The 15,707-nt window shown below is 44.8% G+C and overlaps 1 protein-coding gene across 2 annotated transcripts in view; it reads left to right on the top strand.

Annotated features, from left to right (window-relative positions):
- LOC132518105 (T cell receptor alpha chain MC.7.G5-like) overlaps positions 1–15,707 on the top strand; it is a 357,885-nt gene that overhangs the window by 280,120 nt on the left and 62,058 nt on the right. The window contains exon 3 of one of the 2 annotated variants that reach the window (XM_060146120.1): positions 8,969–9,032. The exons of the other annotated variant lie outside the window; for it this stretch is intronic. Within the exon in view, the coding sequence (XP_060002103.1) occupies positions 8,969–9,032 (64 nt within the window). The remainder of the gene's footprint in view (positions 1–8,968; positions 9,033–15,707) is intronic. 2 annotated transcript variants of the gene reach the window in all.

Genomic DNA, 15,707 nt, shown 5'->3' with positions numbered 1-15,707 from the left:
GCATCGGCAGGCGGACTCTCAACCACTGCGCCACCAGGGAAGCCCTGCCACAGATATTTTTGACACCACTTTGTGTGTGCCAAGACCCCTGCTCTAGATGTCAGTCCTGTAATGAGTCCTGCAGAGAAAGACTAATCAGAGCCAACTCTCTGTTGGGTTATCCTTTTGGTAAAGGACAAATTTCTAAATCTCTATCTTTCCCTTGGCTTCCCTGAGACCTCACAGGCCATTTCCCCCACTATCAATTGCTGTGGCCTGCAGCCTAAGAAATAAAATTTTGAAAATGAATTAAGATGTTCTATACCACTCTTTAAAATTTTAAACACTGCACTGAAACCAAACATTTCCCTTGTGTGGCTTATTCACTGCTTAACAGAGATAATCATACCTGGGCTGGCCAGGAGAGCCACTAAGGATGGGGACTACCCAGGGAAGATCCCTGTTCTCCTGAGTCACAGGAAGGAAGAAGGCAGGATTGGGACTTAGGTTTTCTGTGTTCTAGCCTCAGCTCTGCCTCTATCTACTGGCATGGGCTTGAGCAACTTTACCCCTCAGGGCCTGGGCTTCTTCATCTTTAAACTGAGGACATTGGCCCCGGCAGCTGCTAAGTTCCCTTCCAGGTCTTGCATTCTAGGATGCTAATGTTTGAAGCTGCAGATCTATCCTGAGAGAGTTATGGGTTTATATTCCCCTCTGCATGTTGCTTGAACTCCTCATTGCCCAGCAAGGGGAAAAAGCAAAGCACACTTCTTCAGTGGGAGGTAGCATCATTTCTTGATGAAATATGTGTGACTCATCAGAGCCTGGAGGTTTGTGCCCAGACACCAACTTGGAATCCAGTTATTATTGCATCTGGGAGAGAGAAAGTGCTGAAAACAGCCTTTGGGGAGAAAAACAAAACAAAACAAAAAAAACATTAATTTGGCAAAAAAAGAAGAAGAAGAAGAAGAAGTCTCTGCATAGTGTGATAACATTTCGATATCTTATTTATCATCTTCATCCCTGAAATCTACTCTGCCCCCTCCTACCTCTGCCCTGACAGAGGGAAGGAGGGCAGACCTTTCCCAGGAAAGATAGGGTACCTGTGGCGGACAGAGAGCTGTCTCCGACTAGTGAGGAAGGAGAACAAAGTTGATGCCACATCCCTTTCAACCATGCTGATGCTTCTGTTTTTTGTAAAGGTGTTCACTCCTGTGGGAATTGGGTTAACAGGAAACTGACATTTGGAGCCAAGACTAGAGTAATCTTGAAACTCAGTAAGTAATATCTGGCAGAATTAATTTTTTTTCATCTGAAAATTGTCAGAGAGTTATTCAAGGGTTCCTTAAGGAATAGGAACAAAAGATTAATGTTTACTACAATTCAATTCAATTTAACAAATATTTATTAAGTGCCCACAGTTTTTCCCAGGGATCATCTGGGCCAGCTTCTGAGGAGATGGTATCATTGCCCTAAGGCAGGAGGGGTTTTGTCAATGGATGAACAACGACAGCAGATTTACCTTTGAGACCCAGACACAGTTAACTGTGGCCCTGAGTAAGTAGCTTAGCTTCAGGGGAGAAAGAAATGTACACAACAGCATGGATAATCTAATACAAAAGATAATCAAAAATGTTATTTTATGATTGGCTTTAGCACATATTTCATTATTTTGTAGGGCAGGTTTCTCTTCCCAACTGTAAATTTTCTTGATCTATTAAGTGTATGGAGGGAGAGCTTTTCAAGAATCAATCATACATTTCTGAAATTACGCTCGCCATCAACATAGGAAGAAGTGGTACTTTTTGTCTTTCCAATAATGGAAAAGGGGGGCTGGCATCCCTCCTATCCTTGATGCCCACAGGGGTCTCCTTTCCTTTTGTAGGTCAAAACTAACGATGAACCACCAGGCAGTTATGGTTTTTATTGATCTGTACAACAGGGTGGGCAATAAGAAATTGCCTGCGAGATAGTCAGGATACAGGGGTCTCAGCTGCCCAGGAAGCCAGAAAAGAACTTTGGACGACCCCCCCCATCATGGTTGGTCCTGCTTTGCTTATGGCCTGAGTCCTGGGCTGCATTCGTAAGAGAGGGGCAACCCTAAGTGACCTTGCTCATGAAGCTGGCCCCCCACTGTGCCCCTAATCACACTAGAGACAGGCTGCATCAGAGAAGGGGAAGTCACAGCCCAGCACTAAGAGGGACTTTTGGTAAAGGGCCCAGGCACTGTGTGAAGAGCACTGAGAAACCCACTTTTGGGAAGGGGACTCAGTTAATTGTAAGCCTGGGTGAGTACCTCCATTTCAGACGTAGTGTTAACAAAACCCCCTCAGCATCTAACATCTAGCAACCAGAGAGCTGACACCTTTGGCTAGATGATGAATTCCCTTATCCGTTGGGAAAAGACTAAGTATCAAATCACTTTTCCTGTGGGTAAGCAAGAGCCTGTAGTTTATGTAAAGGCTTCAGCTCCTGCGGGAAGGAAGGAAACAGGAAATTTACACTCGGAACCAGGACTCAAAGTGAGAGTGAAACTTAGTAAGTACTAGCTTTAAACCAAAGGTGTCAGTTTATTTGGTTTGGTTTTTGAATTATCTGGAAGCTCCAAAGAAAGAACACTTCTCCCTGAGGATTTGGTTCCAAAATTTTGACTTCAAACGTCTAAAAAGATCTAATGTTAAGGCAGACGGTAGGCTTGGAAATCTTTATTTCCCTGTATAATAAGTAGAGACCTACTTTTCTATTCTCTGCTTATTTGTTTTATTTTGTTTAGGAAATAGGGAGAAAGACTAGACACGCTGAGGGAAAAAAATACATTTGCACAGCATTTTTGGATAGATTAGGTCCAGAGAATCAAATCAAAGCCTAACAGCTCAGAGAGTCCATAAAGACCACCAAACTCACTTCTTTGATTTTGCAAATGAGGACAGTGAAACTCAGAGAGGTTTGTGAACTTGCTCATTGTCTCGCAGCTGAGCCTGGTCCAGGGCAAAGCCAAGACAGCTCATGGCTCTGGACCAGGCCAGACCCAAGGGAAAGAAAACATCATGGTTCTTGACTGAGCAACTTCATTTGAACCCCAAACATTCTTTATCCAAGACTTAGCGAGCTCAAAACAGAACCACAGAGTTCTAAAGGGAGATAAAATCATCGCATACCTGTTTGCGGGGGAAAGGTGGCTAAAGTCAGAACAGCTAAACTTGATATGAGGGGAAAGGTGCAGCCACCTGCAGACTGAGGCAGAGATGCAAAAAGCCAAAATGAAAATGCTGGTCTTGTCTTCAGACAATTGACTGTGACCATCAAACACTACCTATAAATTCCACAGAGCTAATTTCTCTCCCAGTGGGATTTTATATTCTATGATAGATTGCATCAGCTATGCAATTACTTTGAACCACAGAATGTGTGTACAGAATCGGCGTGCTGAGCCTTCCTGTATCTTAAAGTGGCAATCATCTCTGGACATATCTCTCAGCTCTGAAGCTCTGGGCTACCACAAAGAGAGACACCATCACTTATCCTGTCTTAAAAGCTTGGAGGCTGAAGGAAATGTTTAGTTCTTGGGAAGCTCTGCAAAGCTGGGTTCCTTAAATTAACCCCACAGGTTTTTGCAAAGCCCCTCAGCATTGTGTTCAGCAAACCAGTGGCTCTAAAATGACATTTGGGAAAGGGACTCAGCTCACAGTGCATCTTGGTAAGTGGAGGACAGCACTGAACCCTCTTTTTGAAAATGATATAAGATCCTTTTTACAGTGACTGATGGGGATGTGGCTTCCTGGCCCATCTCCGCTCATATTTAAATCCTGCCTGGCTAAAAGATACCCTCTCCACATCCCCCAAAACGGTCCATCCATGAAGGTGCAGCTGGATACAGCTTTTGCTAAATTCTCACAGAATCACTTACCCTCCTCATCAAACTGCTTGGTGGTTCTTCTGTTGCCCTCACAGCTCTGCTGGTTTACCAGTTAGAGGAAGAGAAGTACCCATGGACTTTAGGATTTTTAGGTCATTGTGAAAAGAGGAACATTGTCCATGTGTTTGCCTTCTGGGGAGGAAAATAATGATGATTTATTAATTGCTTACTATGTGCTAGGCAATGTGCTGCATGCTTTCGATCCATTACCACAGTGAACCCTTATATCAGCTATGTGGGTTAAGTGCTGTTATTATCCTCATTTTATAGAAGGGAACTTTTTTAATTTTTATATTTTATATTTTTATAGAAGCACAGGGAGAGGTTGAGCAACTTCTTCAGATTGACTCAGTGAGAGAGAGGGCCTGGAATTTAATTCTTGAGACTCAGCTTCCAGAGCTAAATGTTTACCAGTTGGGGGGATCATGTTTGGGCGGGAAATCACTGACACTTTGGTCTCTAGAGTTGCTAAAATAATCCCTAAGAAGTGTGCTCTCAGCTAAGCAAGCCAGAGATCAAGCAGCAGGACCACTGCAACCCACCTACAGATCCTAGTCTGTACAGCAGCATCACAGTGCGGGGTCATTCTCCCCACTTTACAGGTAGGGGAAGTGAGGGGCAGCAAGTTAAGGGACTCGCCCTGGGTTTCAAACCCAAGTCTGTCTGACCCCAAAGCCTGAGCTATTCCAATTAATTGCAACTGCCTACCAACTAAGCTAATCAGTCAATTAATGAAGGTAATCTAACGTTAGGTAAAGATGGATTAAATTGTTTCCATGGTCCTCCCCACCCCCTTTTCAGGAATGACCATTTAACTGTGTAATTGCACAACATTGTGTTTCTGCCTTTGTGCTTCCTCTGGGAAAGCGGGAGGAGCCGGGGTTCCCAGCACCTGGTGGAAGGGCCTTGGCAGTATTTGCAAAGCAGTCTGTGAGGGTGTAACTCAGGGCGGATCTGAAAGACTCTTCTTTGGAAAGGGAACGAAACTGACAGTAAGCCCATGTAAGTCTGAATAACTAATGCTTCCAAATTTCTCTCTGGAACCCTGATTCCTAAATTTTCCATTTTCTTTTATAACGCAAGTCCAAACCATGGCAGCCCCATTGGTGGATTCCAACTGAAACAGCCGTTGATGTGTACCTACCTCCCGTGGGACTCTGCTGTTTACCCTCACGTGCTATTTTATCTAATAAACCAGAGTGACAGTGCTACTGCAGCATTAAACTAAGGAGTCAGACTGATAGAAAGTTTAATTTCGTATTAGAACTGGTAGAATTTTCCATGGGACTAAGAGAAAATCAATGAACCCTCTGAGCCTCTCGTGTCTCCCTCTGTTAAATGAGGGAGGCAGTTCCTACTCCTGTTTTACCAGAGCAGGCATGCTGTGAGGGAAGGTTGGCACATTTCCAACTAAGTGACAAGGAAGAAGGAGGGCCGCAGAAGGTCCATAAACTTTACCACCAGACCCTCATTATAAAAAGCGCTTTTATCAAGGGGATTCTTGGATGACAGATAAACATTTAAGTAGGTAGTAAGGGGAGTTTGGGCAGCTAAGTTTTTGCAGAGTCTCGTGTCTTCATGTGGTACCACAGCCACTAATAAGCTGACATTCGGAAGAGGAACGACCTGAGTGTTAGACCAGGTATGTTTTAAAGAAGATGGCTTGTTTCTAAACATAAGCCACGATTCTTAGAAATTCAGTGAAAGGTCACTGAATTCCTCATCCAGTGATTAGCATCTTTGGGGACTTGGTGCCACAGGTCTTTCTGGCGAACATGATAATGAGAGCAGCCTCTGATGGAGCCCCTTTAGGGCTGTTTCTTCAACACCTTTAAGCCCTTGGAAATGTTAAAAGCTGGTTTTTGTTGTTGTTGGAGATGTGTGTCTGACAAATGGAATCTGAACTAAAGTTTTAATGTGTCGGGCAGAAAGCAGTTAGGAAGAAAGGATCTATTAGACTAAAGTACATAGCAACGTAGGGTGGGCAATGCAACCCGACCCAAAGGAAAACGGTGAGATACAGCCTATTGTTATAAACGAGTGAGTGACCACTCTCGGGTGAGCTACTTGTCTTCCCAAGGCCTCCGTGTTGGTGCAATTAGGGGAAGAAATTGTCTAATCCCCATAATTCTCAAATTCTTGGAGCCACACCAAGTTGAGTAAAGCCATGTAAGATTTTCTGGTGCTGACGCTGATCACAAGCTGATATTTAGGGAAAGGGTAAGATTGAAAGCAAATATTCAAAATAGTCAGAAAGATCATGAACTGCTGAAAAAAATGCCCCAGGATGCTGTTAACCACTACGTTTCTGACTGGGACTTTTTCATCCTTGCCGTGGCTGAGCTTATCATAGAAGCCCCTTTGGATACCCACTCATTTCTGTGCCCCTCAGTGAAAAGGGGCACTACACTGGGAAGTGTCAGGGAAGGATTCTCTAATCTTATATAATAACAGCCCTTCTCTCCCGCTTGCAATAACCAGAGGGAGATTTTGAGTGCTACCTACCATTCTCAAAACAAATCGATTAATTAACTTGAATGTAGCTGAAATGTTGCTCCATGAGGGAGTCTCTATTTACTACAACAGAAGCTCATTCCAGACAGCCATCTGGGGTTTAACTTTTGCTTACAATTCATAAGAGATACCAACTACCCAATGGATACCTCAAAGTAAAACTTCTACTTTCATGGCCAAATTAGTATCCACATTAGAAAGGCTAGAATCAGGATGTCCTAGTGAGTATTATGTTAGTTCCAGATGACCTTCGTGAAGTCCCTTATGCCTAAAATAGCATGCGATTTAAAACAAGTGTTTCCACGCTGACCTGTGTGTTCAGTTGCTAACTAGAGTTCAAAGAGCAGGCCAGTCAGCTACCATGTTTCCAAACTGGGTTGGATATGTACAGTCCTCCAGACACTAGCAATGATAATCAGAAAAGGCACGTTACTCCATTTTTATTTATGATTCTCATCTCTCCCAGAGAAGTTATAAATTTTCTCCCAAAGTTGTCATATTCATCCTTCTTTTGGTTCCTTTATTTGTGATGTGTACAGAGATGAAATATTGGTTGAGATTCAAAAAACATCTATGAGATTTACCTTAAGCTTTGCCTGTCAGAGAGATTCTAAGAGCTAAAAAGATGGGAAGCTGACATTTGGGAGCTAGATTAAAAAGAAAACTCAATTAACCCCAAGGGGCAACGCTCAGCAGATGGTTATTTAGACATAGGCACGTCAACCCCGCAAGCCTAGTTGCTCAGTTGGCTGCACTGCCCCTATCTTGGGCTTGCCTGGAAGAGTAATAATGACTTGCTCACCCCCAGACCTGTCTTGGGAAGAGAGAAATGTCAGCCTCCAGCCCTAAAAACTCCTTCTGAATTGGTTCATTTCAATAGAGTTTATCATTACACATGGTGTTCTGGAAGTCATAGAAAAAGTGTATTAGAAGCTTCAGCAAATGGAAATGAAATGTAACTTTAGATTGTAAATATAGGACTGCAGTAAATAGATAGCAGGAAAAAAAGATGAAGAGATTAGAAACTTACCACATTTCTCTAACCCTAAAGGGCCTGTTTCTATGAATAGTTTAAAACTATTGAAGAGGAGGGGGGAGAAGGAGGAGAACAGAAGCAAACAGATTTTCTCCTAATACTTTCCACTTTGCAAAATTGGAAATTATTTTTCAATCAAATTTCCCTGAGCAGAAGAAAGAAACCATGTCTGTTTTCAGACTTCAGGGTGCATGGGTGGGTGTCCTCTAGAACTGATTCTGAGGAGGGCTCCCTGTGGGAGACAAGTGCTGGCAATGTCTTGGGGGGGGGATTAAGTCCAAAACTAAGTCCAAATAAGTGTGCAGAGAAGACGGGGTCACAGGACAGGATTTCCCCTGGAGTTTCTGCGTTGACTTCTAACCTTTCCTGTCTTAGCCAATGGATTAAGTCCCAGATGAGCAGACCCTAGGATTCAAACCACCAATTTCAAGGAGAAAGCCAGCTTAACTTCACTCAGGAGACCTTGTGTATTCTGATTTGAAAGATTCTTTTAACCCAGCTGTTTTTAGGGAGAGCTCTGTAAAAGCTGAAGGATATTTAAAATAAAAAAAAAAAAGTTAAAATTCTGTGAAGTGGAAATAAAGATGTTAGATGTTTGACGGACAAAGAGAATAAAAATATGGTACATGTCTGTAACTGCTAAAGGGGACTTTAACTGCTAAAGGGGACTTTGTCAAGGAGGAAGAAGGCAGCCCCAAAGAGACACTGTCCTAAACCTCCCTGATTTGTGAGATTCGGGCCATTGTCCCCAGCAGGCTCGGGTGCTGAGAGCAGATCAGTCTCCTGTTCGAGGGTGAGAGAGAGGCCTTCCGTGTGTGCAGTTTGTGTAAAGCTCTTTGCTGTGGTGCATCTCTGGGGAGTGCCAGCCAGAAGCTGGTATTCGGGCAAGGAACCAGCCTGACCATCAACCCCAGTGAGTATGAAAGGGTGAAGCCACGTGGGGCTCCCGAGAGATTTATCCTTTCTAGACCACGTCCCAAAGCCTCTTCTGGACCGGCACGTACTGGTTTTGCCTGGCCCATCATAGGGAAGCAGATTGGGAAAGACCAAAAAACCCTCAAACTCCTACCTTGAATATGGCCCTGTAAAACTCCCTCACTCTCCTCCCCTTCTGCAATCGGTTTCCAGTAAACCAGAATCTAGTGTGTTGATGCGAACAATTTTAAGAAAAAAACAGAGAAACAGCTTAGCCCTGAAGTACAATAAAATGAAAACTGTGTGAGTGCCAACCAGGGGTAGACAACGAGGGAAAAAGAAAAAGAGATAGTTTACCCAAACTAAGGTGGCAACTAAGAAAAAGAAAAACAATTTAAAATTTGTAATAAATGAAGTATATATTTATCAGGGCTCCATTGCCCTCTGGAAGCCCAGCTCCCACCTGCAGCAGCTGCCTTCTGGGCATGTTGTCAAATAACCTGTAGTTTAGTGCAGGGTTGTGGGATCGAGACCATATTGATCCCCAGGGCCCTTCTGCAAAGAGCAGCTCCTGTTCATGTTTTTGTAAAGCCTCCGCTGACTGTGAGACTAGTGGAAGTAGCAGCTATAAACTGACATTTGGAAAAGGAACTCTCTTAATTGTGAATCCAAGTAAGTCTGAAGGGCCTGGTGGGGAGTGGGAGGGATTCAAAACATCTCTTTCTTCTGATTTAAATTACTTGTGACCCCAAAACATCCCAGGTTAGTTTCCAAATCTAATGCTTGCGTTGGGAGGATATGATCCCCATCAGAGAGATTAGAACTCCGTTGTACAAAGACTAAATTACCTTCAGCCAAAAACATTCCTATCATCCATCTTAAATGAGATTATTGATACAGAGAGAAAAATTGAATACAGGAGGCTGAGGGATTCAGCTAAAGCCAGGAAATGTTTGCCAAAAAATAGAGAGGAAATTGGCATATTGTGACTATGCAAATTCAGTAGACCAAATATAAATCTTCCTGATGTAGATACTAAAACTCCCCTAAATTTATCTCCTGAAATAGTGGGACCCTGAGAATTCATTATCTGCAGACAGATTTCTTTTCTTCTTTTACCTTCACTTTGTCTCTTTTAAAGGTTCTATTCTCCATCCCCAGTCTAGTAACTGAGGTCTCCACGGTGGAACTGTCCGGTTAACTCAGAGCATTTAACCCCACTTTTCCCTCCATTACCAAAATCATTGATTGAGTCGCCATTTTACTTAGCTCATCCAAGGAAAGGGGAAAAAATTCCTTTGTCCTCTGAATCGTGAAAATACTGCATTTTATTCTCTCCTTCACATATACACCCACCCTTTCATAAGGGTAATAATGTGTGTTAAGTACTTGGAAAAGTTTTAAGTGCTATATATAACAGTAAGGAACTGCGGTTTCTACTGGCATTTCTTGAGATTCTGTGTTTCTGGTGGGCTTCTGAAAGTGGTGCTTATAAACTAACGCCAGGAAGACGGACTTGTTATAAAATTTGGGTAAATGGGAAAAACCTGTTGAAAGCCCCCCAGTCTCCTTTTGACATAAGCTAAGCACCCTGGTTGCTGAGTTTCATTTATTCAGATCTACTTGCTGTGATTAGCAGAGGATGCAGCACTGGGAGAGGCATGCTGAAAAATACAGCCCAGTCGAAGCTCTTGAAAAACTGGATCACGGGGGGTGTAAATGACTAAGTGATGCAGTGCATGCAGCATTGAAGGAGTTATTGCAGCCCTGGTAGCAGCTGGCTTGGAATGCCCTGGGCTAGGTCCTGCCTAAAAGAACATGCAGTGTGGTTAGCCGTGAAGTTGTCACATGCAGAAGTGTCTTGTTCAGCGGGGGCAAAACCAGCACATGTCTGCAACAACAGAAATAGTGAATAATGCGTGATATTGTGGAATCCCTTGCATTCAGTAGTCTCTAAGGTCCTAGCTAATTAAAGCTTCAAGGGGATTCATGTGAACCTCCTGGGAGACTCAAGGACATCACCTTTTTGGGAGTGGGCAGCTGAGACAGGGGACCAGACAGGAGGTGTTATCTTTGTTGTCTCACTGGAAACACACTAGGGAGAACTCTGTGGTGGGTTTTCCAGAATGCTGGAGAAGCCGGGAGCCCGTCTCAGCACTTGGTGGGCCTCTCTGGGGACTGAGAGCTGTAACCCCTACACAGTAAAATGTAGAAGAGGCCAGCCTGACCATGCAAAGAAAATATCTGTGCAGGGCGAGCATCTTTCCAGAGCTCCTGACAGTAACTGTAGGCCAGATTTTCCATACAATGGACTGTTCTTCTGCAAGGTCTACCAAGGCAAGGCTGGAGTCCAAGGGACCTATGATTAAATTGTGTTTTCTTTCAATCAGCAGAGCCCAGAGGTTATTGCCACAGCAACACTTTGGTGCCGTCTGTTTGAGAGCTTTAGCTGATGGCAGGCATCCAATTTTGCTTACATCCTGATGTTTCAGTGGCTGAAGTAGGGTGTGGGGAGCTCTGTATACTGTGACGCTGGGAAGGGAAGAGATGCGAAGTGTCGTTTGAATCTCTGACCACTGTCCTTAAAGCAGATGTCACTTCTTCTTTACTAAATAATAGCCTAGTTTCCTCACCCTTTTCATGTTTCATGTTGACGCTTTGTTAGTAAGTGGTTGCTTGACTAGTGAGAGTACCACAAATTCAGTCACACCAGTTGAAGAGTTTAAAAGTTGAGGGAAGTTAAGGAGCTAAAATATTTGGTTTTTTATCTTCTTTGGAGATAGGGTTTGATCACAGGGGTGTCAAATAATGAGACTGCCTCTATTTGGCTACTCACAACGTCTGTGGCAGCCACCAGACACAGCCAGGGAGACCCCTGGGCTTCCTATGGGTGTGACTGTCAACAATGGAAGCTGTGTTTGGTCAAAGGATGAAATTTACAGCAACTCCAAGTAAACATGCCAGAGCTTGCCTCAACTAGCTACCACTATAGCCGCTGGGCAGCTCTGTGAGGTCAGGACACCTTGGGTGAGACTCTAGGTTGACGAGCTGACCCGATTTGCCTATGATTGAGGGGCCTCCCAGAATAAAGGCCTTTCTTTGCTAAACCCAAAACAGCCCCCAGGATAGTTAATCACTGTAACAAAGCTTGGATGTAAACTTTCTGTGAGACACTACTCACAGCAGTGAGTCATTCACGTTCAAGGCTGACTGGAAAGCTCAGTCAAATGTGCCCATCATTTTCATTCTTTACGCTGGGGCATGAAGGGAAGCTCAGGAGTTGGTGTTTCCTGGGGCTGGAACCTAAACCTCATCAAATTCTAGTCAGCCTTCAGAAAGCTGAACACTCCTCACGTCTCCTTGTGATTAATTCATTGTCATCAGAAATGCGTGACACCTCGAAGGAAGGGGAGGACATGTCTTGAAAACTGATCAGAGAAATTGTCCTGAAAATGATGCTGTAGAATGGAAATGAGACCTTTAGAAAGAGAAATGCTGAACATGAGAAATCAGTAAGCCTCAGGATGGAAACAGGAGGAAATGGAGAGAGACGGGAAACAGGCCCTTGGGGGGGGGTGCAGTAGGTCAATGTCCCAGGACCAGACGTGGAAATGGTTCTTTGACCTACGGTGGGAAGAAGCTCTCCCAGATTCAGACCCCTTTGGGTGAGTCTCTTGTCCCCAGAATTAAAGAGGAAGTTGTCTGTGAGCCTCTGGAGTGCCCCCGGGGTTCTTGCAAAGGCTTCCGTTGCAGTGTTACCACTGGTGGTGGTGCTGGCTATGGAAAGCTGACATTTGGACAAGGAACCACTTTGACTGTCCATCCAAGTAAGTGTAACAGGACACAGCAGCATACTGGAAATTCTGGAATTTCACCCCTGGTGTTAGTTTTGAGAGAAATGTGTGTTGCCTAGGAACCAGATCCTGCTTGAAGTTAACCAGTAGCCTCCAGGGTCCTGTCTCTTTAATCTCAATATTCACAGATTCCTTTTTGGACCTTGAGCCATTGGGTCTATCCCCCTGCTGCTGAGTAAAGCCAATCTTGTCCCTGGAAAGACAGAAAAGAATCTTTGCAGCTTTCAGAAATGTCTCTGGAGATAATGCCCAACTTTGGTGGCAGGGGAGGGTGTCACCCTTTCCAACACACTCCCCTGAGTAATCCATTCTATACCATTCCCCGTCAGAAACTTCTTCCTTACATCAACCTTAAATTCTTCTTGGTGCAGCTGAGGCCATTTCCACTGGTATCATCCAGGGTGGAGAGGGGTAATTGAGAGCAGAGGTTAAATAAGTCCGTGGCATTCAGTTCAGAATGGGTTTCAAATGAAAGCGGAGAGGGAAAAAATGAAAACTGAGTGGGAATCTGAGGTCTTATTTCAAATCCCTCTATGTTCCCTGCACGTCTCCTACGGCTTCTCTAGATGCAAAAACTACAAAAAGAGAGGAGACAAAACAAAAGAGATGGAAAAAAATACACATCCACTGTGTCCATTCCTATCACTGAAACCACCAGCCAAGGGATTACAGTTAATTCCAAAGAGTTTCAGATACAAGGCTTACTACCTTTCTCCTCATGGTGACTTGTATCCTTGCTGATAATTAGAGCAGACAGAAAGATTTGGCTTTGGTGTGTTTGCTGCTGCACCCCACCAGGAAGAGAGGGAAACTCTGACTGTTTTTCTAAGATTCTTAAAGTTCCTTCTATCAGTCGTTGTAAAACTCCCCGCTGCAGGGAGAAGCAAGGCAGCTCTGAGAAGCTGATAGTTAGAAAGGGGACTTGACTAACCATGAAGCCAAGAAGCTGGAAAGACCCAAACTCACAGTGTCCTCCAGGTATTCTTGCATTTTAGGACTTTTGTCCTTTCCTTGCAAGGATGCAAGGAAATGGATCAAGGAGGCTGGAGCCCCGTGGGTGCTCAGAAACATAAATGGAAGGAATGACAGACAAGAAGGGGGAAACATTAAAATATTAAAATGTAGGAATATGTCTTTAACAGCAGCCTGATAAGACTGAGATGGTGAGGAAGGTGTCAAAGGGTGACATCATTCCGATTATATTGCAGGCACTGTTTTCCTAGGCTCTCAATTGATGGCAGAGTCCTCCCATGCCAAAGGGATGAGAGTCCAGGTCTGTCTTTGCGTAGATCAGGCAGACAGCATAGTCCCTACTTTGCATGTGGGGAGGGGGCAGTGGAGAGGTCTTCTGGTATCGTGGCCTCTGTCTGCTCCACTGAAGAGCAGCATCAATTCGTATCAGGTGGGTGTGGAGCTAGAAGTACCGCTATAAAGCTGAATGTTGGCTTGTTATGAATGTGCATATGAATGTGCACATGCACATATGAATGTGCATGTCTTGAATGTGCAAGATGCCTCCAAGAATAGCCTGGGTCTAATGAACAAGGGGTAGGTTGGACCAATATTGCCCAGTTTTTGTTGAATTTCTCCAAGCCCAATACTGTGGGAGCCAAAGCTGAGATGTTGACATTTGAGCCTGGGAACCCTTTGACTGAGATATGCCAAAGGGGTCTGAAAGGCCAACACCACCTTCAGAGCTCTTTTATTGTTAGCTCTTCGGCAGTTGTCATTTCTGCAAAAAAGCATCCACTTAGAAAAGTCAGCTCTTCATTAGCCAGACAAATGAGGATAACATATTGACCAGTGATAAAGAGTAAGGAGCCCAGATCTCAGCCTCTGAGATGCTGGCATTTCCAGCCCTTTAATCACGGCAGCCAGGGAACATATGCTGTCTCAGAGAAGGCGGATCAATGGTGCCTAAGGACCTGATGTCACCAAACTGGGGCCTGGAGATGATGGAAATGAGATGCGGATGGGGACATTGTATGGATGGGGGGATAGTAGAGAAGGGAGAAGGAGACAAGGGAACTCACTGATGCTTTTAAAACCCTCAGCATGTCAGAAGTTGCAGTGACCCCAAGGTGGAGAAGCACGTGTTCCTAGCAAGTTTTCTACCATCCCCTAGAGCAGCGGCCCCCAACCTTTTGGGCACCAGGGACCAGTCTCGTGGAAGCCAATTTTTCCACGGACCTTGGTGGGGGGGTCGGGGGGGCGATGGTTCAGGAGGTAATGAGAGCGATGGGGAGCAATGGGGAGCTGCAGATGAAGCTTAATGAAGCTCGCCCGCCGTTCACCTCCTGCTGTGTGGCCAGATTCCTAAGAAGTTGCGGGCCAGTAGCAGGGGTTGGGGACCCCTGCCCTAGAGAAGGGTGACATCACTCTGACCCAACTGTGGCCCAACACTCTCAGATCCTGTCCCATAGGTACCTGAGATGCCTTTTGAAGTGGCATCAAAAAAGACTGGGGTCTGAGATCGCTAAGAGTCCCCTGTCAGCTATAGTGAAGGGTCGGGTGGCTGTGTGACAGCTACAGCAAGCTGACATTTGGGCAGGGGACAAGCTTATCAGTCGTTCCAAGTAAGTCCGCCCGTGACTCTGCCTGTGGAGTGTGGCAGGGCTAACTGTCACAGGCGTGGGGCTCAAATGGCTGTGCAGGTGGCGTGGCGGTTGAAGACACAAAGCTGAGGGCATCAAGATGTATTAACTGTGATCAGAAAAGAAGGTCAAAGAATGGCAAATGTAGGTTTAGTGCTTAAAAGGTAGCATAGAGAGCTTGGGGTCTGAACATGGCAATTTGAAAAACAAGTCGCCAACCTGTGTTCTCCCTCCCACCCCCTCACTGCTCATGGGGGACAAGGTTGGGGGGGTGGTGAACAATGGACTGCCTAACGGGGTGTTAGGGAAATGAGGCAGGTGGGAAAGGAGCAAGTGATCAGAGCCTCAAACTGGGTTAATCCCAAGAAAAGGAATTGTTCCAGAAATTTCACAAAGAAAGAAAAGCCTTCCCAGAGTTAAAAGATGTAATGAAGAGACCTAGTGGAAATGCATTTCAGAATCATGTGATCATCAGGAGAGAAATTAAATCTTCAGAGGAAAAGAATTTTTTTTAATGTCCATGCATAAAACAAATGGGCCCACACCTTTAATTAGAAAGCCAGCCGCACACAATGCATGTTAGCCTTCCCCTTGGTCCCCTCTCAGGGGGACTCAGTCCCTCCAGCCGCTCATGTTCACAGCTGCTCTAAGCCCTAAATCTCGTTTCCACTAATGCCCTTGCACCTGCACCTGCACAGGGAAAGAGACAGTCTGTCTGTCTGTCTGTCCCTCAGGTGGGGCCCCAGGTGTCAGCAGCGGCTCTGTCTTCTGCCTGGTTGTTGTTGAGCTTCCTATCACAGTGGAACACCGGCAACCAGAACTTCTATTTTGGGAGAGGGACAAGTTTGACAGTCATTCCAAGTAAGTCAAAGAAAATTTTCCATCACCTTTGTGTTGAG

The sequence above is a fragment of the Lagenorhynchus albirostris genome, chromosome 1, assembly GCF_949774975.1.
Source record: "Lagenorhynchus albirostris chromosome 1, mLagAlb1.1, whole genome shotgun sequence".
Classification (NCBI taxonomy): domain Eukaryota; kingdom Metazoa; phylum Chordata; class Mammalia; order Artiodactyla; family Delphinidae; genus Lagenorhynchus; species Lagenorhynchus albirostris.
Note: the sequence above shows the minus strand (reverse complement) of the source record. Positions and strands in the feature narration are given on the sequence as shown.